Source organism: Herpailurus yagouaroundi, unplaced genomic scaffold (assembly GCF_014898765.1).
Source record: "Herpailurus yagouaroundi ecotype Mexico unplaced genomic scaffold, PumYag 28, whole genome shotgun sequence".
In the NCBI taxonomy this organism is placed as follows: Eukaryota; Metazoa; Chordata; class Mammalia; order Carnivora; family Felidae; genus Herpailurus; species Herpailurus yagouaroundi.
In genome coordinates, this window is record NW_024412376.1 from 20,860,764 (window position 1) to 20,887,167 (window position 26,404).

Consider the following 26,404-nt stretch of genomic DNA (forward strand, 5'->3'; position numbering starts at 1 on the left):
GGCAATCCATTACTAAGTCCTTTCATTAATCATTTACGATTTTTATGAACCCAGACTAATCTATCTGCATGTCATGATGCAATCTGACAGCTGACAAAGTATAAGCAAGTGTAAACTTTGAGTACCCAAGCCAAAATCGCCACAAAGGACTCTCATACATAATAGCAACACTTCTGCCATTTCTTTTACTATATTCTTTGGTTTCCAAAACTGAGCTGAGTTGGGTAGGTAGAATGTCTTACATTCATTTTTCAAGTAAGAAAACTGAGAAACAAGTGATGACAGAGGTGCCTGGGTGGCTTTGTCAGTTAACCATCTGACTCTTGATTTCGGCTGAGGTCATTATCTCACAGTTCACGGGTTCTAGCCGCACATCAGGCTCCACACTGACAGTGCAGAGCCCGCTTCCAATCCTCTGTCCCCCCTCTCTCTCTCTTCCCCTTTCTCCCCATTCTCACTTGTTCTCTCTCTCAAAAATAAACATTAAAAAACAAAATAAAACCAAAACAGCAACCTTTTAATGAGCTTCTGTTGTGTGCATGCCAATATATTAGGTGTTGTAAGAAGGGAGGATAAAATAGGGCACCTGGTTGAGCGTCCAACTTCTGCTCAGGTCATGATCTCACAGTTTAGGAGTTTAAGCCTTGCATCAGGTTCTCTGGCAGCACAGAGTCTGCTTGAGATCCTCTCTCTCCCCCTTCTCTCTCTGCACCTCCCCGCTTCATGCTCGCTCTCTCTCAAAAAACAAGCATTAAAAATATTTTTTTAAAAAGAAGAGAGGATAAGATAAACAGCACCTGTGGCTGCCCATGATATACTAATATCCCCTCCTCACAAAAATTTAGAAATAAGGAAAATAAGATTGCTCATCAAGAGTTAAAATATGTAGGGGCACCTGGGTGGCTCAGGTGGTTGAGCAGCCAACTCTTAATTTTGGCTCAGGTCATGATCCCAGGGTCATGAGATAGAGCCCCATGGCATGTTCTGCACACACACGCTCTTTCTGTCTCTCTCCAAAAAAAAATTTTTTTAAGTTAAAATATGTTAATCAATACATAATGAATCATCTCTAAACAAAACCATGCAGACAGAAAAATAAACGATAAAATCAACAAGATTTACTAGGACAATTATACTGGAAAAAAGTACAGCTTAACCTAGGAGGAAAGCAGACTGTAAAGAAAAAGACACGGAAAGTCAAGAAAGCAAACACAGTCCTAGCCCAAACCTGAGAAGTCTGGTAAGGCTTTCCAGAGGGAGTGAGTTCTAATGTGAGAACCAAAGTACAAGTAATAATTGGTAAATGGGCAAAGGAAACATCTACAAAGACCTAGAGATATGACAGCCAGGCACAAGACCAACCCTAACATTTATAAGGCCCAGAGCAAGAGTACAAAGGAAGACTCATTTGCTGTATGACTAAATATTTAAAAGTCATAAACCAAGCTAACAAACTATTAAAGAAGTATGTTCTATCCTCCTACATAGACAAGTATATAATGACCTGGAAACTTCAGCTCAGTTTTATAAATCTGCAGCCAAACTAGTGACAATTGGAAAACACTGCAAAGCGTGAAGAAAAATTAAAAGCACCCAAATTCCATCACCAAGAGAAAATTCATTATTTTGATGTATTTCCCTCCAAAGTTTGTGTCTACATGTGTATATAATATTTTAAGAGAAAAGACATCACATTATATACATAGATTCTGCCCTTTTAATATAAGCCCTTCCACTCTTATAGCTTATATAATACAACAAATTACCTTATTCAGTTACTCAATGTGTGTTTTACACCTGGCTTATCTTAAAAGTTCTCAATGTGTAGTCAAGTGTGTTCTATAGACCCAGGAAGATCCCCAAGATCTTTTTCAGGAGGTTTATAAGGTTGAAACATTTTCATAATAATACATGTATTAATATTTAAATGAAACATTTGTATCAGTTTCCTACTGCTAATGTAACAAATTACCACAAACTTTGTGGTTTAAAACAATACTTTATTCTGTTATAGGTCTGAAAGTCAGAAGTCTAAAATCAAGGATCTGCTGAGCTATGTAGCTTCTGGAGGCACCATTAGTATAGACAATTATTTATGATATTCTGGAATTTTAGAGTATCGTGGGTAGATGGGTTGTATAGAAGGTTCCAGAAGTCATCAACACGTGTGTGTGTGCACCTGTGTATTTACTTTTAATTAATTTATTTCGTTGAGGGTTTCGTATACATTAGGTAACAATGATTTTAGAATTATCTTTTGGAATTGTAACAGAGCTATTTATTTATTTACATTCAGCTAGTCTTCCTTCAAAAACTGAAGGACCTAAACAAAGCCTAAGACTGAATAGAAAGCACTAAAATGCCTCTTAATGAAAAGTGGAGGTTGGGCATCTTTTCTGAAAATATTTTGTACCTGCCCCAGAAGATTAAGCCCAATATACAATATATCCAAAGGGAAAAGAACACAGAAGAAAACAGAAATAGCTACCATACGCTGCGTTCTTACCATGAGCTACTTACTATGCTAACGATCCTATATACATTATTTATGTGCTAAGGTTTCCACATACACTTAGTTCTCAGAGCAATCATTTAGTGAGTACTACTGTTCTTCAAAGAGGGAAAAACAAAGGCATAGAGAGGCTAAGTGACTTGCAGAGACAGTAACTGGCAGAGCCAGGATGTAAATTCAGGTCTACAACTTAAAAGTCACTGAACATAACAGATTTTTATTCAACACGTATGCCAGAACATCAGTACTCTCCAGTGATTAAGTATTTTTTTGGTATACTAAAAAGTCATGAAAGAATATTTAATAACCAACTGCTTGTCAACTTCCATGCTGCCCAGATACTGAGCAGACACAGAAATAAGCTCTTCCCTCTGACATCTGCCCTAGCCCCTGAGAATAGATCATAGCTTCCACCTCTTGTAGGATGTTCCCCCTCCAACCACTGTTAACAGGACCACGCTAGCTATGCTGAAAGAAAGGATATCACTACCTTACCAAAGGACATTCACTGTCTCAGAACATAATACCTTTTCTTAATGCTGAGACTACATGTATTATCTCTCCTTCTAGAACACTCTATGCAATTCTAAAGGGGTGTCAAAATAATATCCTTTTTCTTTGAAGTGTAACATCTACAATCTGTACCACCCAATTTAACACTTAGTTGTTGTCAACTGTTGTTCCATATCTGGTACCTTCAACTAGACTAACCTCGAGGACAGAATCTACATGGAAAACAACAATGACTGCTTACCGTAGAATACTCCAATTTCAATGTTTTTATTTATTTATTATTTTTTTGAGACAGAGAGAAGAGTATGAGCAGGGGAGGGGCGGAGAGAGAAGGAGACACAGAATCCGAAGCAGGCTCCAGGCTCTGAGCTGTCAGCACAGAGCCTGACGCGGGGCTCGAACCCACGGACCGTGAGATCATGATCTGAGCTGAAGTCGGAGCCTTAACCGACTGAGCCACCCAGGCGCCCCAGTTTCTTCCTTGCTAACAGAATTTTTATTTTGTTTGGTTGGCAATGTGTCTACTTCCAAGGAACAAATTATGATTGCTCAAACCAGTCAGTAATCCCATCCCTCTTCATCAGTGATCGCTCTATATGTATTGGCATATGACCCAATTGCAGCCAGTGATATAAGAAGTCTACTGGGGCGCCTGGGTGGCGCAGTCGGTTAAGCGTCCGACTTCAGCCAGGTCACGATCTCTCGGTCCGTGAGTTCGAGCCCCGCGTCGGGCTCTGGGCTGATGGCTCAGAGCCTGGAGCCTGTTTCCGATTCTGTGTCTCCCTCTCTCTCTGCCCCTCCCCCGTTCATGTTCTGTCTCTCTCTGTCCCAAAAATAAAATAAACGTTGAAAAAAAAAAATTAAAAAAAAAAAAAAAAAAGAAGTCTACTGATCGGGTTCTAGGAACGTTATCTTCTCTAATAAAAAAGAGAACATGGGGCGTCTGGGTGGCTCAGTCAGTTAAGCGTCCGACTTTGGCTCAGGTCATGATCTCACAGTTCGTGGGTTCGAGCCCCACATAGGGCTCTGTGCTGACAGTTCAGAGCCTGGTGCGTACTTCAGATTCTGTGTCTCCCTCTCTCTCTGCACCTACCCCGCTCTACCCTCCTTCCCTCCCTCTCTCTCTTTCTCTCAAATAATAAACATTAAAAAAAAATTTTTTTTAATCTTTTTTTATACCTTCACCCCTTCCTTCTTACTTGGTACTCTCTTCTATTGAAAACTACAAATAAAGACATCATCAATACTTGATGATAATGTGGAAAGATGGAAAGAGTGAGGTCCTCCTAGGCCATTTTACTTCCCTGAGTTAATCCTCTATCCCACATGAAGGGGCCAAAAAGCTACTTAAAGGTAGAAAAATGGGTATGGTATTAAATTTTACCTGATTTTCCAAATTACAAATATAGGTGTTTATCTGGCCTATAACTTCATAATTAAAATTAGGAAAAAACGCATTAGTGATGAAGACAGCAAATGATAAATAATAACAAAATACTGTATTTACTAAAAAAAAAAAAAAAAAATCAAAGAACACCCAAAACAGCCAGAAAGCATACAGGTGCCAAAATTCTGGGAAAAAAAGTGAAAAAGGTAAACCCAACAGTCTCAACCACTTTTTGCCCTTGAGCCATTTCCTGATTTATAAGTATAGAGACTGAGAACTCCAACAGAAAATGAAAGTGAGGAGCTCTTGCCAGTCTTAAGGGGTCAAGTAGACAAAATAGACAAAATTTGAAGTTAAGATTCACCAACGTGGCCTTGAACGTTCCAATATCCTGGAGAAAAGAGTCAGAACAGATCATTCTATAATACTTTTCCCCAAAAATATTTTTGTTCCTAGATTTTGTAAGCAAGAGGCTGAGAATCTAAGCAAAAAGTGGTTAAGAAACTAAAACGATTAGCCAAGCTGTCAGTAGTCTTAAAATGCCAGGGAGATAAAAACTAAATTTCAGCACCCACCAAAGAGAAGGAGTCTTGTAAACACACCAAGCTTTCCACTAAAATCCTCAAGGGCTATGCCCTAAAAATAAAGTAAGTCAAAATACAGACTAACTCACAAAAAGTCTGAAACCACACTGCTAATTCTCTTGATCTTTGATGAGATCAATGTAATTTGCTCCTAGTCTACCTGTGTGCCCAGAAAAAAATTAATTACACTATGGTGAAGATGTCACCAGCATCTACAATTTTATGTATACAATATCTAGCATTCAATCAAAAATTACAAAGCACACCTGAAGCTAGAGCCAAAAGACTAGAAAAACAAGGGAAAAAACTGGCAATAGAAACAGACCCAAAGGTCTGTGTAGAATATTCAGATATGGAGTTTAAACAAATGATTAATATGTTCCAAAAGAGAATAGAATTTTTCCCAGAGTACAGAAATCTATAAAAACTATCTAATGGAAATGCAGTGATTAAGAAATAACTGATATTCAAAACTTGATAGAAAACAATGAGATACCAACACACACCTGTTACAACAGCTAAAATCTAAACTATTGACAACACCAAATGGTGACATGTATGTGGAGCAACAGGAACTCTCTCATTCACTCCTGGTGGGAATACAAATGGTATAGCCACTTTATTTGTTTTTAATTTATATTTGTTAATGTTTTTATTTTTGAGAGAGAGACAGAGACAGAGACAGAGCATGAGCAGTGGAGGGGCAGAGAGAGAAGGAGACACAGAATCCAAAGCAGCTCCAGGCTCCGAGCTGTCAGCACAGAGCCTGACACGGGGCTTAAACCCATGAACCGCAAGGTCATGATCTGAGTCAAAGTCAGATGCTTAATTGACTGAGCCACTCAGGCGCCCCACTAGAGCCACTTTAAAAGACAGTTTGGCAGCTTCTTACAAAACTAAATATACTCTTACCATATCATCTAGTTATTGTTTTGCTTGTATTCAAAAGAGCTGAAATATCGAAATGAAAAAGAAGATGTAAAGCAAAGAGTATAAAGAAATACAAGGATCTCAGAGAAAAGATCTAACACATTAAATTGGAGTCCTGAAAGGAGAGGAGAGAGAGAATGGCAGTTACATTTGAGGACACACTGGTCAAAATTATCCAAAGATTAAAAAAAAAAGGGGGGGGGGGTAAAAAGAAAAATCAAGTCACAATTCAGGAGGCTCTAATAACCCCAGCCAGGATAAATACAAAGAAAACCACACATAAGCAACTTTGGTTAAGCTTCTGAAAGACAAGAAGAAAAGCAACCAAAAGGGGAAAAGAATAAAAATGATAGCTGACCTTTCAAGAGAAATAAAAGAAGGCAAATGATACCAGAATTATATCTCTAAAGTGTTCAAAGAGGCTCAGTCAGTTAAGCTTCCAACTTCGGCTCAGGTCATGATCTCATGGTTCATGAGTTGGAGCCCTGCATTGGGCTCTGTGCTGACAGCTCAGAACCTGGAGCCTCCTTCAGATTCTGTGTCTCCCTCTCTCTCTGCCCTTCCGTCACTCACGCTCTGTCTCCCTCTGTTTCTCAAAAATAAATAAACATTAAAAATTTTAAGTGTTCAAAGAAAATGACTATACATCTGGAAATATATAACTACAAATATATCTTTCTAAAAAAATTTTTAACGTTTTATTTTATTATTGAGAGACAGAGGGAGACAGAGCATGAGCACGGGAGGGGCAAACAGATGGGGAGACACAGAATCTGAAGCAGGCTCCAGGCTCTGAGCCATCAGCAGAGTCCAATGCAGGGCTCGAACTCAAAAACCGCAAGATCATGACCTGAGCTGAAGTCGGACGCTTAACCGACTGAGACTCCCAGAAGCCTCGAACCACAAATATATCTTACAAAAACAAAGAGGAAACAAAAACTTTTGAAACACTGAGTAAATTTATCGCTACGTTAGTAATGAAAGGAAATATCAATGAGAGTTCTTCAGGAAGAAAGATAACTAACCCAGACAGATATATGAAAATACAGTATAAAATGAAGAGTAATAGAAAAAGTGAAGACGTAGCTAAATCTAAGTAGATACTGACATAAAACAATAAATAACGTCTTGTGAAGTTTAAAATATACGAAGTGGGGGCGCCTGGGTGGATCAGTCGGTTAAGCATCCAACTGAGGCCCAGGTCATGATCTCGTGGTCTGTGAGTTCCAGCCCCGCGTTGGGCTCTGTGCTGACAGCTCAGAGCCTGGAGCCTGCTTCGGCTTCTGTGTCTCCCTCTCTTTCTGCCCCTCCCCCTCTCATACTCTGTCTGTCTCTTCTCAAAAATAAATAAACATTAAAAAAATTGTTTGAAATGAAACAAAATATATGAAGAGGGGTGCCTGGGTGGCTCAGTCGGTTGAATGTCTGACTCGTGATTTCAGCTCTGTCATGATCTCACAGTTCAGTTACTGGGTTTGAACTCCATGCCGGCTCTGCACTGACAGCACACAGCCTGCTTGGGATTCTCTGTCTCCCTCTCTCTCCGCCCCTTCCCTGCTTGTTCTCTCAAAAATAAGTAAACAGAAAACAAATAAATAAAATATATGAAGAATTATTCTTTGTCCCAGAGAACAAAAAGTGGGAGGGGGATAAAATGAGGTAAAATACCGTAAGGTCCTTGCATTTTCCACAAAGTGGTAAAAGTACTAATTTATAGAACTGAAAAGTCAAGAGTGCATGTTATAATCTCTAGAGTAATGCACCAAACAATAAGACAGCATGTAACTAACAAAGTACTGGGAGGAACAGAAAGAAATAGAGAAAAAAGAACAACTATGACAAACAGAAAACAATAAAGACAACAGATTTGAACTCAAATATATCAGTGATTACATTAAGTTTGAGTAAACTATATGGACCACAAGTCAATAAAAGACCAATATGAAAAACAAAACTCATATATAAGCTGAGTTTTGGCATAAGAAGAAACAAGAATTTCAATGTAACGGAGTATAAAGTTCAAAAACAGACCTACAGAAACATACCCACTTGATAAAGATGTCACTGCAGTATACAGGAGAATGGAAGGTTTTTTCAATAAATGGTGCTGGATCAACTACTCATCCATATGGAAAAAATGAATCTAAACCTTTAACTTACATCATACATAAAAGTTAGTTGCAAGGTACATTATAAATCTAAATGTGAAAGACACAGAAAAAAAATAAAACTTCTAGAAGAATATCAGAGAATATATTCATGATCTTGAGGTATGGGAAGAGATTACAAAATAGATTACAAAAAGGACAAAGAATAAAGGAAAAGATTAACTGGATTTCTTTAGAATTTATGGCATCTTCATCAAAAGATTCCATTAAGAATGTGAAAAGGCAGGACCATTAAGAATGTGAAAAGGCAGGAGCACCTGGGTGGCTTGGTCGGTTAAGCATCCGACTTCGGATCAGGTCATGATCTCGTGGTCCATGAGTTCGAGACCCGCGTCGGACTCTGTGCTGACAGCTCAGAGCCTGGAGCCTGTTTCAGATTCTGTGTCTCCCTCTCTCTCTGACCCTCCCCTGTTCATGCTCTGTCTCTCTCTGTCTCAAAAATAAATAAACGTTAAAAAAAAAAAAATGTGAAAAGGCATACCAGAATGAGAGAGGACATTTGCAATATATATATATCTGATAAAGGACTTTTTTATTTAATTTTTTTTTAACGTTTATTTATTTTTGAGACAGGGAGAGACAGCATGAATGGGGGAGGGTCAGAGAGAGAGGGAGACACAGAATCCGAAACAGGCTCCAGGCTCTGAGCTGTCAGCACAGAGCCCGATGCGGGGCTCGAACTCACAGACCGCGAGATCATGATCTGAGCTGAAGTCGGATGCCCAACCAACTGAGTCACCCAGGCGCCCCGCTGATAAAGGACTTTTAATCAGAATGCATAAAGCATTCATAAAATGGGCAAAAATATCAAACTGACACTTTAAAAGAGGCAGTCTAAAAAACCCATAAACATGCAAAAATGTATTTAACTCATAAGCCTTCAGGGGCGCCTGGGTGGCTCAGTCGGTTGAGCATCCGACTTCGGCTCAGGTCATGGTCTCACAGTTGGTGAGTTCGAGCCCCGTGTCGGGCTCCTGCTGACAGCTTGGAGCCTGCTTTGGATTCTGCATCTCTCTCTCTCTCTCTCTGCCCCTCCCCTGCTCGTGCTCTCTTTCTCTCTCAAAAATAAATAAACAGGGGCGCCTGGGTGGCTCAGTCGGTTAAGCATCCGACTTCGGCTCAGGTCATGATCTCACGGTCCGTGAGTTCGAGCCCCGCGTCGGGCTCTGTGCTGACAGCTCAGAGCCTGGAGCCTGTTTCGGATTCTGTGTCTCCCTCTCTCTGACCCTCCGCTGTTCATGCTCTGTCTCTCTCTGTCTCAAAAATAAATAAATGTTAAATAAATAAATAAATAACATTAAAAATTTTTAATTTTTTTAAATAAAAAAATAAAAAAATAAACAAACTCAAAAGCCTTCAGATAAATGTAAAATTAAGACCAAAATGTGAGGGGCGCCTGGGTGGCGCAGTCGGTTAGGCGTCCGACCTCAGCCAGGTCACGATCTCACGGTCCGTGAGTTCGAGCCCCGCGTCGGGCTCTGGGCTGATGGCTCAGAGCCTGGAGCCTGTTTCCAATTCTGTGTCTCCCTCTCTCTCTGCCCCTCGCCCGTTCATGCTCTGTCTCTCTCTGTCCCAAAAATAAATACGCGTTGAAAAAAAAAAAATTAAAAAAATAAAAAAAAATAAAAAAAAAAAGACCAAAATGTGAGAATACTGCACCCACACTAGAATAGCCAATTTTCTTTTTTAACTGAGAATATCAAGTATTGGTGAAAATGTGGAACAACCAGAACTTTCACACACTGCTGGTAGAATGAATATGCTACAACTACTTCGGAACCACCTTTCACAGTATCTAGTAATACTGAAATCCACATACTCTGTCAACTAAGAGTTCCATTCCAAGGTATAAGTCCCAGAGAACTGTGTATATAATGTGCACTAAAATACAGGTAAATGAAAATTCATAAAAGCATTATTACTGAGAGCCAAAATCTGTAAGAAAAAAAACCCTTAAATGTCCACCAACAATATATGATGAACACAACAAATTGCAGCATGTGTACACAATGATACTATGTGGCACTGAAAATAATCAATTACTGCTATATTCAGCAACATAGATGAATCTCAAAACATAAATTAATGACACCAGGTGCAAAAGAGTATAAACAGTATAATTCCATTTATATGAAATTAAATACCTGTAAAACTAATAGAAGTCAAAATAATAGTCACCTATGAAACTGGAAGGAGGAACAAGGGAGAATTCTGAAGTGGTAATGTTTTATTTATTTTATTTATTTTGTTTGAGAGAGAGACAGAGAGAGAATGCAAGCAGAGGAGAGCAACAGAGGGAGAGAGAATATCTCAAGCAGACTCTGTGCTCAGCACAGAGCCCGACCCAGGGATCAATCCCACAACCCTGGGATCATGACCTGAGCCGAAATTAAGAGTCAGCCACTTAACAGACTGAGCCACCCAGGCCTCAGTTATGTTTTATTTTTTAATGAGGGATAGTTATATGTGTATTCACTTTGTAAAATCTCCACGCTTATAATCTGATGATTGTTGTGATGGTTAATTTTACATGTCAACTTCACAGAGCTAAGGGATGCCTAGATAGCTGGTAAAACATTATTTTTATGTGCGCCTGTGAGAGTCTTTCCAGAAGAGATTAGTGTTTGATTCAGTAGACTTAAAAAAGTCTACACCCTACAATCCAAGTGGGCATCATGCAATCAGTTGAGAATGTGAATAGAACAAAAAGGCAGAGGAAAGGTGATATTGCTCATTGCTTGACATGGGACATCTATCTTCTGCCTTTGGACATAAACACTTCTGGATGTGTGGGCCTTGGCACACACCATTGGCTACCCTGGTTCTCAGGCCTCTGGGTTTAGACTAGAAATACACCAGCTTTCCTGGGCTTCCAACTTGCAGATGACAGATTGTAGAACTCAGCCTCCACAAACATGAGAGGCAATCCTTCATAATAAATCGCTTTCTGGGTATCTATCCTATTAGGTTCTATTTCCCTGAGGATTCCAATTACAGTTGCATACATCTCCATATTATGTTACATTTAAATTTTTAAGTTTACCCATATACAAGGTTTTCTTTTGGGGATAATGAAAATGTTTTGGAACTAGATAAAAGTGGTAATTGCACAACACTGTGAATGTGTTAAATGCCAATGAACTGAATACTTTTTTTAAGTTTATTTATTTGAAAGAGAGAGAGAGAGTGTGCAAGCAGGGGAAGGACAGAGAGAGAGGAGAGAAAGAATCCCACGCAGGCTCCACACTCTCAGCTCGGAGCCAGACATATGCTTGAACTCACAAACTGAGATCATGACGTGAGCTGAAACCAAGCATCGGACACTTAAATGAGCCATCCATCCGCCTCTGAAAGCTTTAAAATGGTTACGTTATATGAACGAACTCAATTAAAAAATAAAAAAAGCTACCCAAAAACTCAACCTCAATAAAATAATGTATATATTTATTAGTGGACATTACTACAAACATTAAAAGTTATAATGACAAACTTACCAACTGCTGTGTCACCATCTAACAAATTGTCATCTTCAGAAGTTTGAAAGTCCATAATAACACCTACTCCATCTAAAAGCTCCTCATCACTACTTGCACTTGTTATACTGTTGTAGCTGTTTCGATAGTATCCTCTATGGAACAGCTGCTCAGACTCCATTTAGTTCTCTGATTATCTGAAAAAAGAGGAAAAAGTAGTTTTAACATTTTCCCAGCGTATTATAAAAATCACTTAGTTTAACATAACAAAAAGAAACTTCTGATCTCTGTATTAAAAAAATACTAAGTTCATTCACTGTTACAATAGCTCACTCTACTAAGTCTTTTGGGATGATTTATTAATTCTATTCTCACTATGCAGCTACAAAAAAGAACAAAGAATTTCTTCATGTAGTGATACAAAACAAACTGCAAGATCAGTTGTTAAGTTAAAAAATTACAAAGAAGTGTTTTAGGTATACCACAATATATATGGGGGGGGGCAGTTATCCAAAAAAAGCAGGGGAGAGGGTATGGGGAAGAGGTAGAAAAACAGTACATAATGGCTTGTGTAAATCTTGTGATCACTGGAGCGATTTCCAGGAAAAGTTGCCTACGGGAGAAAGGAACAAAATGGCTAAAGTACCAGGTCTAAAAGGCAAATTCTTTGTCTCTTTTGAGTATTTTACTAAATCCAAGTACTAATTTTAAAATGGTGTAATTTGGGGCACCTGGGTGGCTCAGTCAGTTAAGCGTCTGACCTTGGCTCAGGTCATGATCTCATGGTTCATGAGTTTGAGCCCTGCATCAGGCTCTCTGCTGTCAGCACAAAGCCCCGTTTGGATCCTCTGTCCCCCTTGCTCTCTGCCCCTTTCCCGCTCATGCTGATGAATACCTGTGCACTCTCTTGCTCTCAAAAAAATAAATAAATAAATAAAAAATAAAATAAAATGCTGTAATTGTTTTTAATGTTTATTTTGAGAGAGACAGATAGAGTGTGAGTGGGGAAGGGACAGAGAGAGAGGGAAATACAGAATCTGAAACAGGCTCCAGGGTCTGAGCTGTCAGCACAGAGACCAATGCAGGGCTCGAACTCATGAACCATGAGATCACGACCTGAGCCAAAGTCGGATGCTTAACTGACTGAGCCACCCAGGTGCCCCTAAAATGCTGTAATTAAAATTTTTTTAATATTAATTTCATTCTGCTTTCATTATTTTATTTTTTAATGTTTTTATTTTTAATTTTCGGGAGTGAGAGACACACACACAGTGTAAGTGGGTTAGGGGCAGACAGAGGAAATACGGAATCTGAAGCCTGTTCCAGGCTCTGAGCCATCAGCCAGAGCCCAATGTGGGGCTTGAACTCGTGAACTGCAAGATCATGACCTTAGCTGAAGTCATTCACTCAACCAACTGAGCCATCCAGGCACCCCCTCCTTTCATCATTTTCAAATTTAAATCACAATTTTCATTTTTTCAAAGCAGATAATACTAAACATACTTATGTTTTCATTGTTCTTACTCTAAAAACAGTATTGCTCTTAAATTGTTTTATTTTTAAAATACATCTACTTACTTGCTCAATATCTAAATGGAGAGTGCAAAACATTACCAATAAACTTGAAAGGTTCATGTGTGGGACTTGAATGATACAGTCATAAAAGCAGTCAAACCAGTAAGCCTTGTAAAACAAGAACCTAATAGGTATGTCGTAATAAGTACATATGAAAATAAAAGATAATGGCACTAAGCATACTCCAATCCTAGTGCTGAATTCTTCTTTCTTTTTTAGGTAGGCTCCAAGAGTCACATGCTCTACTAAATGAGCCAGCCAGGTGCCCTTTTAGTGTTGAATTTTAATACTGAAGACTTGAAGTGTTTTAAGACAATCTCTTGTCCTCAGTAAACCGTCCTTCCGCACAGGGAAAAATAAACTCAAAGAGCTATAACAATTAAAATTATTTGTAGAGATTGTACACTTCTTTTGAGAAAAATAAAACATTGCTAAAAACTATTTTTAACAGATTTATTATATAAGTTTCCTAACTTCAAAACTACTTTAGAGAGGGTGAAGTTTTGAGAACTCCTTGAGAACATGTCTCTATTCTCAGCATCTGGCATAGTCATTGGTACATAATACATAAATAATAAATATAAAATGTCAAATTGTTTATTCAGTCAATGAGGTAAAAAAGGTAAAAAACTGAAATGTATTCAGTTTTCAATAAACAAATGCTCTCTACAACAGTACTAATCTGGCCCTGGGAGAATAACCAAAGATTTAGCACATGGATTACAAAGAAAACTTGCATAGTTATTGCTTTGCAACTTCATTAATGTTTTATAGTTACTTCTACCAAAGACAGCCTGTTATAACTTACTGAGATTTGTGTGTACTAATTAAAGCAAGAGTTTTATATCTAAGGTAAATGTTAGAATAGTTTGAAAATAACTATTCATGCGAAGAACTTTGCAGGGTCCATAAGGCAATCAAATTAAATATTGTGGCTCTTGAGTAAATAGCCAAAAGCCTTTTAAAAAAATAAGCATGAATCATTTGAATTTTGATGTATCAAAGCCCATATGGTAAGATTTTGGAAAGAATACAAACATTCTGTTCATCATTTCTTTACCTCATGATCAGACTAGAAAGGCTTAAGACATGTGATAACGCACATCAATGAACGTTAGTTAGAGGCTACATATCACTGAGAAATCCCTAAAATAATTAAACATTTCTGTGTACTGGGACCTCAATCAGCAATTCCAAGGTATCTCCTCCATTTCCGTAAAAGTCCTCAAAAACCAGTAAGTGATAACTGGGAACTTAACACTTACAAAATGCTTAAAAAACTTAATTTCACTAATACCTCTGAGACATCTAGCCTCTACACTTTTCTTTATAACAAGAGTGTCTAAAATTCTGTAGTAGTTGGGGTTCCTGGGTGGCTCAGTCGGTTGGATGTCTGACTTCAGCTCAGGTCATGATCTCACAGTTTGCGAGTTCGAGCCCCACGTCGGACTCTGTGCTGATAGCTCAGAGCATGGAGCCTGCTTTGGATTCTCTGTCTCCCTCTCTCTCTGCTCCTATCTCACTCACGCTTTGTCTCTCTCTGTCTCAAAAATAAATAAAAAAATTTTTTTAAATAAAATTCTGTAGTAGCATAAAGGAAATACACAGAAGAAATCTGGATACCAATGATATCCAGATGATTTTTAAGTTCTAAACCCAATTCCCAGGCTTGCCCACAAAAGGCTGTTAAACCACAATATGGCAGCTGAAATTCTGCATATTTAAAAAAATGAAAACAATACTACAAAGTGATCTTGTCCTTTTTAATTGTCAAAAAATATATTTAAAGTCATTTCAAAACATAATAGAGAAACAGTGGTCTGTGAATATATTCTTGCAGTTATGAGGACTGGAGATAACCTATGAAAATCTCCAGGGATAAAGCCTGGTGTATTGCAGTAAATTCCTAAATGATCTATGTACAATCACCTTGACCACTCTAATCTGATCTCCATACTATAGCCATCATGGTCTTTTCTGAAAGCAAGTCTGATCAGTAATCTCTCCATACTCCATGGATTAAAGCCTCAGTCACTTCTCACCAACTTTAGCAGACAAACTCTTAAACCTAGCAGACAAAATCCCTGCAGCCTGGCCTCTGCCTAGTTCTCTAGCTTCACTTTGAAGCATGTACTTCTTGCAGTCCTCTAGATTAACTGATCTTCCTCAGTCCTAACTAGGCTGTTTCCTGTCTTACAGCTTCCTCAGCTTGGAACATACCCTTTTCTCCCCCACCTAATTAACTTTCCTACTCATTCTTCACATCTATTTAACAAATTCTTAAATAGGGGCACCTGAGTGGCTCAGTCTGTTAGGCGTCGGACTTTCAATTTCAGCTCAGGTCATGATCTCACCATTTATGGGTTCAAGCCCCATATCAGGCTCTGCACTGGCAGTGTGGAGTCTGCTTGGGATTCTCTGTCTCCCTCTCTCTCTGCCCCTCCCTCACCTGTGCATGTGAGCACACTTTCTCACAAATAAACATTAAAAAAAAACAAATTTTTTTTAAAGTTTATTTATCTTGAGAGAGAAAGAGACAGTGCTAGTGGGGGAGGGGCAGAGGGAAAGGGAGAAAAAGAATCCCAAGCCGGCTCCGTGCTGCCAGCACAGAGCCTGACATACTGCTCGAACCCACAAAACCATGAGATCATGACCTAAGCTGAAACCAAGAGCCACATGCTTAACCAGCTGAGTCACCCAGGCACCCTCCCCCCACCCCCCAAAAAAACCTCTTAAACAGTTTATTACATGTTCAGCATTAACCTTAACATGACAAAAATTAACTTGTTTATACTTGTATTAAATATAATCACCCTAAAGGTTGGGTACTATTATTTTCCTCATTTAACAGATGAGGAAACTGAGGCACAGAGTTTAAATAACTTACCCAAAGTCATGCAACTAATAAGGAAAGCCTCTCTGACCTACTTACTACCTGGGCAAATCTCCCTAAACTAGGTCAAATTTTCACTGTTAGTTCTTAATTCTCTCCTTTATATCATTTACTACGGTTGTATGTAATATTATACTTATTTACATGATTATTTAGTTAATGTCTGTCTTCCCAACTAGAATATATCGTGAGATCTGACACAGTGTCCATTTCTGTTCAATATTCCATAATCGATGGTCATTAGCATAGTACCTAACACATATTAAGTGTTCAGTATTTTTTTATTCGACTTTTTGAAATAATTCTGATTTCACATGCAGTTGTAAAATATCATACAGAGATATCTTGTGTACCCTTTACTCAGCTTCTGCCAATGGTAACATCTTGCAAAACTACAGAAAATCACAACCCAAATACTGACATTGATGGTACAATCAAGATACATAACATGTTGGGGCACCTAGATGGCTTAATCAGATGGGCGTCCAACTCTTGATTTTGGATCAGGTCATGATCTCAGTATAATTCTCTAGAGATTCATCTAGGTGCTCTATGTATCAATAGTTCTTTCCTTTTGATTGCTGAGTAGTAGTCCATGGTATGGATGTACCATAACTTAACCATTCACCCATTGAAGAATATCTGGCTTTTTTCTAGGTTTTGGGTATTATGAATAAAGCTGCTATAAATATCCATGTACAGGTTTTTGTATGCAGTCAAGTCTTCATTTCTCTGGGATAAAACTTAAGGAGTGCATTAATTGGGTCATATGGTAATTGCATGTTTAGTTTTTTAAGGAACTGCCAGTTTTACATTCCCACCAACAATAAATACATGGGTGCATTCCAACCAACAATAAATACATGGGTGATCCAGTTTCTTCACATCCTTACCCGAACTTCCCGTTGTCACCAATTTTAATTTTAGCCATTCCAATAGGTGTGTAGTGATATCTCACTGCAGTTTGTTTGCATTTCCCTGGTAGCTAATCATGTTGAACATCTTTTTTGTACCTCTTTGCTATCTGCCTATCCTCTTTAGTGGAATGACAGTTCATATATTTTGCCCATATTCTAACTGGATTGCTTTTCTACTGCTGAGTTTTATACTTTAGTATATTCTAGATACCAGTCCTTTGTCAGATATGTTGTTTGCAAACATTTTCTCACACTCTATAGCTTGACTTTTTTTTTAAGTACTTTTTAAGTACTCTCTACGCCTGATGTGGGGCTCAAACTCACAACCCTGACACCAAGAGTCACATACTCCACTAACTAAGCTAGCTGGGTGCCTGTGATTTTCTTCCTTTTAACAGGGTCTATCACTGAGCAAAATATTTAATTTTGATGAAGTTGAATTCATACATTTTTCCTTTATTGATTATGCTTTTAGTGTCATCTAAGAAATCTACCCCCCAAATATTTTCTTCTAAATTTTTTTCTTTTCTTTTCTTTTTTTTTTTTTTTTTTTCTGAGAAAGAGAGAGCATGAAAGCAGGGGAGGGACAGGGGGAGAGGGAGAGAGAATTTTAAGCAGGCTCCACACCCGACACAGAGCCTGACTTAGGGCTCAATCTCATGAAAGTAAGATCATGACCTGAGCCAAAATCAAGAATCAGATGCTTAACTGACTGTGCCACCCAGGCATCCCTATGTTTTTAAAGTTTAACATTTTACATGTAAGTCCATGATCCATTTTGCGTGACTTTTTGTATAAGGTGTTAAGACATAGGTTGAAGTTCTTCGTTTTTTGGGTTTTCTTTTCTTTTTTTTTTTTTTTTTGGATGTTTGCATGTCCAATTGTTCCAGCAGTATTTGCTGAAAAAAGCTATCTTTCACTGATTTGTTTTTATTTTCTTTTGCCTTTGTCAAAAATTAGTTGGGTATATTCGTGTGCATCTATTTCAGAGTTCTGTGTTCTGTTCCACTGATCTATATGTCTATACCTTCAGCAATACCACACAGTCTTGCTTACTCTAGCGCTGAAATAAGCTGGAAATTGGATAGATTAATTTCTCACACTTTATTCTTATTTTTCAAAATTACTTTAGCTATTCTAGTTACTTTACCTTTCCATATAAATTAAAAAAAATTTTTTTTACATTTCTTTCTTTTTGAGAAACAGAGTGAGACAAAGCATGAGCGGGGGAGGGGCAGAGACAGAAGGAGACACAGAATCTGAAGCAGGCTCCAGGCTCTGAGCAAGCGGTCAGCACAGAGCCTGATGCGGGGCTCGAACCCATGAACTGTGAGATCATGACCTGAGCCGGTCAGACGCTCAACCCACTGAGCAACCCAGGTGCCCCTACCTTTCCATATAAATTTTATAATCTTATCTATATCTACAAAATCTTGATGGGTCAATTAATACTTATGAGTAAATAACAAATACTTCTCTATTTGGATGGTACATCTCTATTTGGATATTATGCAAACTCTAATTCAATGAAACTGAATATTTGTCCCAAACTTGCTTGTTCTCCTACATTCCCTATCTCAGTTGTCATCTCCCTTGTAGCCAAAATTAGTTTTCATAGTCACTTGTTAATGTATTTGACAACCATTTACTCAGTACCCATCATGTACCAGGCACAAGACAGGTGCTGGGGTAATGAGTAAAATATGGTCCCTATTCCCAAAGCAGTGAAGGCAAAAGACATACAAGTAACTACAGTATGGTATGATAAATATCACAGGAAAGGTATATAGGAGGTATTCGATAACACTGAAAAGGAATAAGCATGCTACCTGGAAAGTCTTAAAAGTGAACATTTTTAAAATTATTTAAAAGAATTTTTTAACGTTTACTTATTTTTTAAGAGACAGAGAGAGACAGAGCATATGTGGAGGAGGGGCAGAGAGAGAGGGAGATACAGAATCCAAACCAGGCTCCAGGCTCTGAGCTGTCAGCACAGAGCCTGACATGGTGCTCAAACCCACAAACTGTGAGATCATGACCTGAGCTGAAGTCGGATGCTTCACCGACTGAGCCACCCAGGCATCCTTAAAAGTGAACATTTAATAAAGGGAATGTTTAAGCTGAGTACTTGAAGGATTAGGATGAGTGAACTGGGCTAACGATAAGGTGAAAGTCAATACAAGCAAAACAAACAACAACAAAAAACAAACAAACAAAAAAATACATGCAAAAACACAGCAGCATAATAATAAAAACTGCTTAGGTAGCTTAAATAAGAGGTAAGGGACTGGAGAGTAGCTGGAGAGGTGGACATAGGCCAGATCAGAAAGGGAGGAGCTCATATGCTGTGCTAAGGAACTTAATTACTCATTTATACACAAGAGAAACCATTGAGTTTTCAAAGATAAACCACATGACCAAATACGAATTTTAGCAAGGCAACAGTAGCAGCAGTATGCAAGACAGATTAGAAGAGCAAAAGGCTGAAAGAGGAGCTAGGTAACCCTAATTCCAGTAGAACCCTGAATAATCCTACATATGAGATACTGAAGGCATAATTAACCTAAGACATCACAATATGGAGTGAAAAGAATTCTGAAAAATATTTAAGAGGATATGGTAAACAATAAACTGTGGGGAATGGTGAAGAAATCTAAGAGATCTGCTAGGTTTCTGACTTGACTAATTGATTCAAAACAGCTGGAAGAACAAATTTCATTCTTCTACATCTTATGGGACTCAAGATCAGAGTGTTCTTTCCAACTATAGAATTAGATATGTAAGCTTTAAGTCCTATTCAAGGCCACACTACAATGAGGGGAGTGGTTCCCTTCATTCAGTGCACCAATCTAGCACCCAAACTGCAAACACTAAGTAGTATGCCACTTGAATTGGGGGGTGGGAAGAAGAACTAGGAAGACTGCAAATTCGTGGATAAGGGACCCACACAGCCTGAAATAGTTACACCAATTTTCCATAGCTCCCAGTCAAGTTTTACCTCTCTCAGAAAGGAGACTGGGTAGGGCTAAGGATCATGGCTAAGTTTCAAAGGTGTTATCAGTCAGCTACCTGGCTGGCTAGTAAGCTAAATAGACAAGTAGGTACAATATCACTGAAAAAAGAAATGGAAATCCCAAATATTAGCAACTAGAGAGATGGACAAAAGTTTCACAAGCATAATAGCAGAGGTAAAACGCTGATTGATGTAAGCCATTTGTGTGTAAGGAGCATTTTCATATAAATACTTTAAGCATCTCATATAAATATCATAACTGTATAAATATTTTAACTGTATTTTTAAATACTGGTCAAAAATCAAAATGTGACAATGAATTTCAACATAATCACTCATTCATTTACTAATGTTTACAGAATACCTACTAATGTATCAGACATTGTAAAAAAAATAGATAATTTTTATTGATTAATGGCATATTTATATAGGCCTTACAGCTTTCAGTAAAGTTCAGCATAAATTGCATTATACACTGTCCTTGAAAGCAATGCTGAAATACTTTCCTATAAAGTAATGTATACAATAAAAGGCAATATATGACAGATATCACAGAAAACAGCAGTAGTGTTATAAGAGCATGGAAAAAAGAGCTCATCTCAGTGTAACTGAGGTGAGAAGCCTCCTTTGGAAGAGACACAACTGACTTCCACCTTAAAAGGTAAGTGGGATTTTATGGGGCAGAGATGGGAGAAGAAGTTAACTGAAGCAAAACTACTGACATGAATCATGCTATGGAGCCAAAAAGGCAACTAAAATATTTGAAGATGAGTATGTATACAGAATACAAGTCCAGTAAAAGATTTCATGGTCAAATAAGTTTGGGTAATAAAGCATACCCCATTCTAGAATTGTAATGGCTAACAGCATATGGCTCGAGAAAACCTGGAGTAAACACTAAATCTGTGAAAAGCTTCTCAAATTTATTTTACCAAAGAATGACACCTCCGCCCCATATAACATCATAAAACTTAGGTCAGAACATCACAGAATTTATTCTGATACGTATTGTTACCACATACAAGATATGACAACAATGAAACTGATTTCTCCCCAAAGCAATATTACTTGCTATTTTCTCTATTAAGTTAGCTGCATGTCCAAACTGCTGTGCTTGCATTTTTCTTCAAAAGAAGTATTAAATGAATAACCTGCTAAAGGAAGTAGACACTGAAGTTTCCTAGATTAATAAAAATTTTTAGTCATTCAAAAGTTAAATACTAGATGATTTTAAAAGTAAAAACACAAATATAAGGCTTAGACTATAAGAAAAAAAGAAAGGTAGACAATATTCCAACAAAAAGATGCTGTGGAAGACTAAATAATTTTCATGATTTTACAGGACAGAAACTGTTCAACTACTCAAAAGAGCAAAAAATATTAACTGGCTGCAGTCAAAGTTGCAGATCAAATCTCTGTATTTCAGCAATACAAATGGGCAGTTTCTCAACGTGTTGGTCCTACATTTTGTACTTTAACTGAAGAACATTCATTTTTAAAAATAAAAATAAATCATAGCTACAATATATATACACGTGTAAATGTGCATATGAAAAACACACAAAAAGAGTTCATTATAATAGAATGAAAGTTTCAAAAATTTATTTCCCAGAGTTTCTGTAATTTCACATTACTTTTATAATTGAAAAATAAATGAACCTATGGTGCCGTATCTCTCATCCTAACTTTTCTTCTGGCATTTTGACTAGTCTTACCTGAAATACAGTGCAGCCATTGAGAGCAAGAGCTCTGAGATCATGCCAGTTGTGACACTTAACTGAGACCTTGGGCAAGTTAAATAACTGTTCTATTCCTCAGTTTCCATTATCTGTATAATGGAAAAACAAAGTACCTACTTCATGGAGTTGGTGTCATAATTGAGATAATCCACAAAAAAAACACTTAGGAATGAATCTGAACCACAGAATTCACTCAATAAATATTAACACTTGTTATATCATATTATATGTTTTAGATCACTGCTGTCGAGTCTGACTAGAAACTTAGATGAAGGTTCTACAAAGCAGTGAGAGTGGCCAAATGCCACAGGATACTGCTTTGATATCTGACCCACCACAGAGATCAAATCTGGCTTCCTGAGTGGTCTGAAAATTATTACCAACATGTCACACGACAGGAAATTGAAAGCCTATCACCAACATGACCTGGAAAATAGCCAATTAATATAAAACCATAACCTCAGCAATTCTGTTTCCCTGAACTGTATATACCCATTACCAAGTTGGATTTTTTCATTTGTAATGAACTTTGTATGACTGAAATCACATGCTTAAAACACAATTTCCAAGATGTAAGTACTATACATTTCTATTGACGTCTTAAAATAATTTGACCCATTTTCCAAGCAAACAATCAGTCTTTGAAGAGTACGGGAAGTAGGGTGTGGGAGGGGGATGCCATGGATTCTGCCAACAGTGACTGCTCCTATCAACCAGAGGTCATTAAAACATACTTGGTCAAGGGGCGCCTGGGTGGCGCAGTCGGTTAAGCGTCCGACTTCAGCCAGGTCACGATCTCGCGGTCCGTGAGTTCGAGCCCCGCGTCGGGCTCTGGGCTGATGGCTCAGAGCCTGGAGCCTGTTTCCAGTTCTGTGTCTCCCTCTCTCTCTGCCCCTCCCCCGTTCATGCTCTGTCTCTCTCTGTCCCAAAAATAAATAAATGTTGAAAAAAAAAAAAACATACTCGGTCTGCCAAATATCTGTAGGTCACACACCTGGTTTTTAAGTCATACTATATAACAACAGTCAGCAGCAGCACCTTTTAAGATGAAAATCAACAATACATACACTAGCATTTTAACTCCTATGTGTACTCTCGAGCTACACGGTATTTTCTAGTGACTCACAAAGGCATGTAAAATTGACTGACATCAGTTAGATTATTTTCATACCGACCTCAAGAAAAGAATCTTGTAAATTAAACTGTTTAGAGATGAAAAGCAAAGCATTTCTGAAAAGATTCAACAATCAATGACAAAAGCCACAATGATGCTGCAATAACTAAATCGCATGGCTCAAAAAAGTTTATAGTATAGTCTGCAGAACTGAAGTTTTGAATTACCAAAAAAAGAAAAGGGTGATTCAATTCTCATAAACAAGGGCTTTTTTTTTTAATCCAAAAGAAACAGAAATCTCAGAAATCTTAAACGTAAGCATAATGTATAGGTAATTTTCTATGTGCTCTAGTTTAACGTGCTATACAAATAAAGTGTATATTATATGCAAAATTGAGATTCTAAGGTAGTTTCTGATCCAAGTTTCATATCAAAACACAAATGTTATATATACACACAAACTATGTCTTGATATACACATACATTTAGACCAAAGATAGAAAAACTGAGTATTAACTTTAAATTTGGGCAATTTTAGAGCAAACAAAACCCAATCTCTGAGTTCAATATTAATCTTTTCCTGGAACCTACTTCCAGTCTATTCAAAGGTCCTTCGACGGTTCCCAAAGGAAACCGGCGAAATCTTATAGAATGTCCGAAGGAATATACCTAATCAGGGAAGGTTTAACATCACGTAGGGTTCTGTTATAAGATAAACCAAGATGAGAGCCCTGGCATCACAGTTGACCCAAAATCCGTGAACATAACAGCTAACAAATCTTCACTCATACAATGCAACTCACCTTGCAGCTCAGAGGCATAGCAAAATCGGTGGCTGTTTTTTGCGCTGCCTTTGGATTCTGCATCTGTTTCAAACCTAAAAACCTAGCTACCCTGGGAGCTCCACCTGAAGAAAGCTTCACACACAACGAAAACTATTGCGATTTAAAAGATACCTTGGGTTTTCTACCGAAGAGGTTACGGAAATTTTGCCAGGTAGGACCTTTTTTTTGTCCTCTCCAAACACGGGAGTAGCATTAAGTTAAATCCGCTTCCTTTGGAGGGCCCTAAAGTCAATTGCTTCCACCTAAAATTAAAAATAAAAATCTCCAACCTCACTTCCCTCTTAAAAGACTAAAACTGAATCCATGTTCCCACTCGCAAATGAAGTAGAATGCCTTTCAGCCCACCACACCCTCCTGCCTCATTACGTAGCCCAACTCCCCGGCCGCAGGCGAACTGGCACTGTAAAAAGGGGCTGGGGTTCCGGACCACACCGGCCCCAAGCCACGGAAGGGGAAGGGAAACAGCAGGAGTCAGGAGCCCGACAGGTGCGTCTACGCGTGACGTCACCGCGTTGACGTGAACGGCCGCTCAGCGTCCGGCCGCCGAATACTCCTCCACCGGCCGCGGTTGGAGGCGCGTCGGCACCCATTGGGCAATGTGGAAACGGTGGGCGGGCCGGAGCTGGGGCGGCAGGAGGAGGAGCAAAGCGAGCTAGCCAGCCCTGAGGGGCCGCGCTGGGTGTGAAACCCTTCCCTGGCGATTAGCTCACGTCACTCACGCTTTGCTATTTGCCCCTCTGCTGACCTCGCGAAAGGACAGGAGGTGGCCGCCTTGGGGGAAGCATTCTCAGAAGGCCGCAGGCGCGCGCTGTACCCAGCATCCTCGGAAGCTCCCAATTCCACGCCGGCAGAAGACCCGGAGCAGCGCGTGAAATCCCGGCAAGCTTCGGCGCCAAAAGCGAAAGGCAAAAGCAGCCGTCCGCGAGCTCTACTTCCGAGAGAAATGGCCTTAAGCACCAAATGTTGCCTGTGTTACTAGGTCGGAAGCAGGGAAAGCAGCGGCCTTACCTCGCCTTATATGTCGTGGTGGAGGGAAGGGGGGGGGGGGAGGGTTATATGCCTGATAAACATGCAGAGAAAACTGATAACCCGAATTTAGCCGTTACGCAGTTTCAAAAATAATGCTTGGAAATAAAGTATTTTGGAGAAAATGGGTAATCCGATTTCAATTTCTACACGGTCGAATTGAATATATTTTAGTTTGGCAAGTGTTTATTAAAGTAACGTGTACCAGCCAAAATTCAGTAAACCTGACACCTGGGCTCAAGGGGTTTCTATTCCGGTGCAATAAAGAATGCTCAGGAAAAGGAGCACCCTTCTGAGAGAGTAATGTGGAAAGAAATCTTTACAGAAGAGTTGATACCTGGATTTTGAAAAAAAAAAAAGTTGAGGGACGGGAGTTGGGGTGGGGAAAACAAACAGTATCTGGTAGAAATTTCATGTAAGGGAGGAAGAAATTGGAAGTTCTATGTTATGCTGGCGTTGAATATAGTGTGCGAGATGTAAAATGGAGAGATGACTTGAGACGATGATGCAGAAGTCAGCAGTTACGCCAAAGAGTTTATGCCTTACCTTAGATAATCAGGGACGGTTGTAAAGTTTTGTTTGTAAGTAGTTTTTTTCTCCAAGGTGTTTGGAAAATGTCCAGGGGCGCCTGGGTGGCTCAGTTTGTTAAGTGTCTGACTTAAGCTCAGGTCAAGATCTCAGGATTGGTGAGTTTGAGTCCCCCCATCTGGCTCTCTGCTGTCAGCGCCAATCCCACTTCAAATCCTCTGTCTCCCTCTCTCACTGCCCCTCCCCTGCTCACGTTATCTCTCTCTCAAAAATAAATAAGAAAGTGTCCAAACATTCAGAAAACTTAATAGAATAGTACATTGCACATTCATACGCAATGGTTGTTCATTTAACATCTTTGATAAATACTAAAAACTTAACGTTTGTGAAGAAAAAATTCAACTTAACAATAGTTGAAGGCTTTTAATCATGGGCATGACAGGATCAGTCACATTCAAAAATTCTGCTATAGTTGCTTCATTTATATTTGGATTTTTTTTTTCCCTGAAGCATGTGAAAATTAGGATGCAGACATTATACTTTACCCTTAGATACTTCAACGTGCAATTGCGGGGCGCCTGGGTGGTTCAGTCAGTTAAGGCATTGGGTTAAACTCAGGTCATGATCTGCAGCTCCTGAGTTCGAGCCCCTTGTTGGGCTCTGTGCTGACACCTCAGAGCCTGGAGACTGTTTAGGATTCTGTGTCTCCCTCTCTGCCCCTCCCCCTTCCTCTCCCTCTATCTCTCTCTCTGTCTCAAAAATAAATAAACATTAAACAAGTTTTAAAAAAATGCATCTCCTAAGAATAACAACTTCCCCAACACAAGAACAATACCATTATCACAACTAGGAAAATTAGCAACAAGGGCCTGATATCTAATAACCAGTCCATATTTAAATTTTGCCAATTGTTAAGCAAAAAATTCTTCTGCAGTATTTTTTTCAAACCAGTATCCTATCAAGTTTCAAGCATTGCATTTCAGTTGTTTCTTAAATCTCTTTCAATCTCTAAGAGCTCCTCCCTCAATTTTTCATTATATTGATGTTTTAAAGAGACGAAGGACGTTGTCTTGTAGCATGTCGCACATTAGTTGTTTTCAATTAAGAGCGAGCCATGGCTATTATAGACTGACCATGTCCTCTCAAAAGATTCCTCCCCTCCCCCTTAAATATATCTTCATTTGGAA

At 38.8% G+C, this 26,404-nt stretch overlaps 1 protein-coding gene across 2 annotated transcripts in view; it reads right to left on the reverse strand.

The window, feature by feature from the left end:
• CLCN3 (chloride voltage-gated channel 3) overlaps positions 1–24,144 on the reverse strand; it is a 97,465-nt gene extending 73,321 nt beyond the window's left edge. The window contains exons 1-2 of one of the 2 annotated variants that reach the window (XM_040470776.1): positions 23,622–24,144; positions 11,589–11,764 (exon numbers count right to left, since the gene is read on the reverse strand). In XM_040470776.1, coding sequence (XP_040326710.1) covers positions 11,589–11,748 — 160 coding nt within the window. In that variant the 5' untranslated portion in view covers positions 11,749–11,764; positions 23,622–24,144. The remainder of the gene's footprint in view (positions 1–11,588; positions 11,765–23,621) is intronic. The other variant, XM_040470792.1, reaches the window with a different exon arrangement.
• Between the last annotated feature and the right edge of the window lie 2,260 nt (positions 24,145–26,404).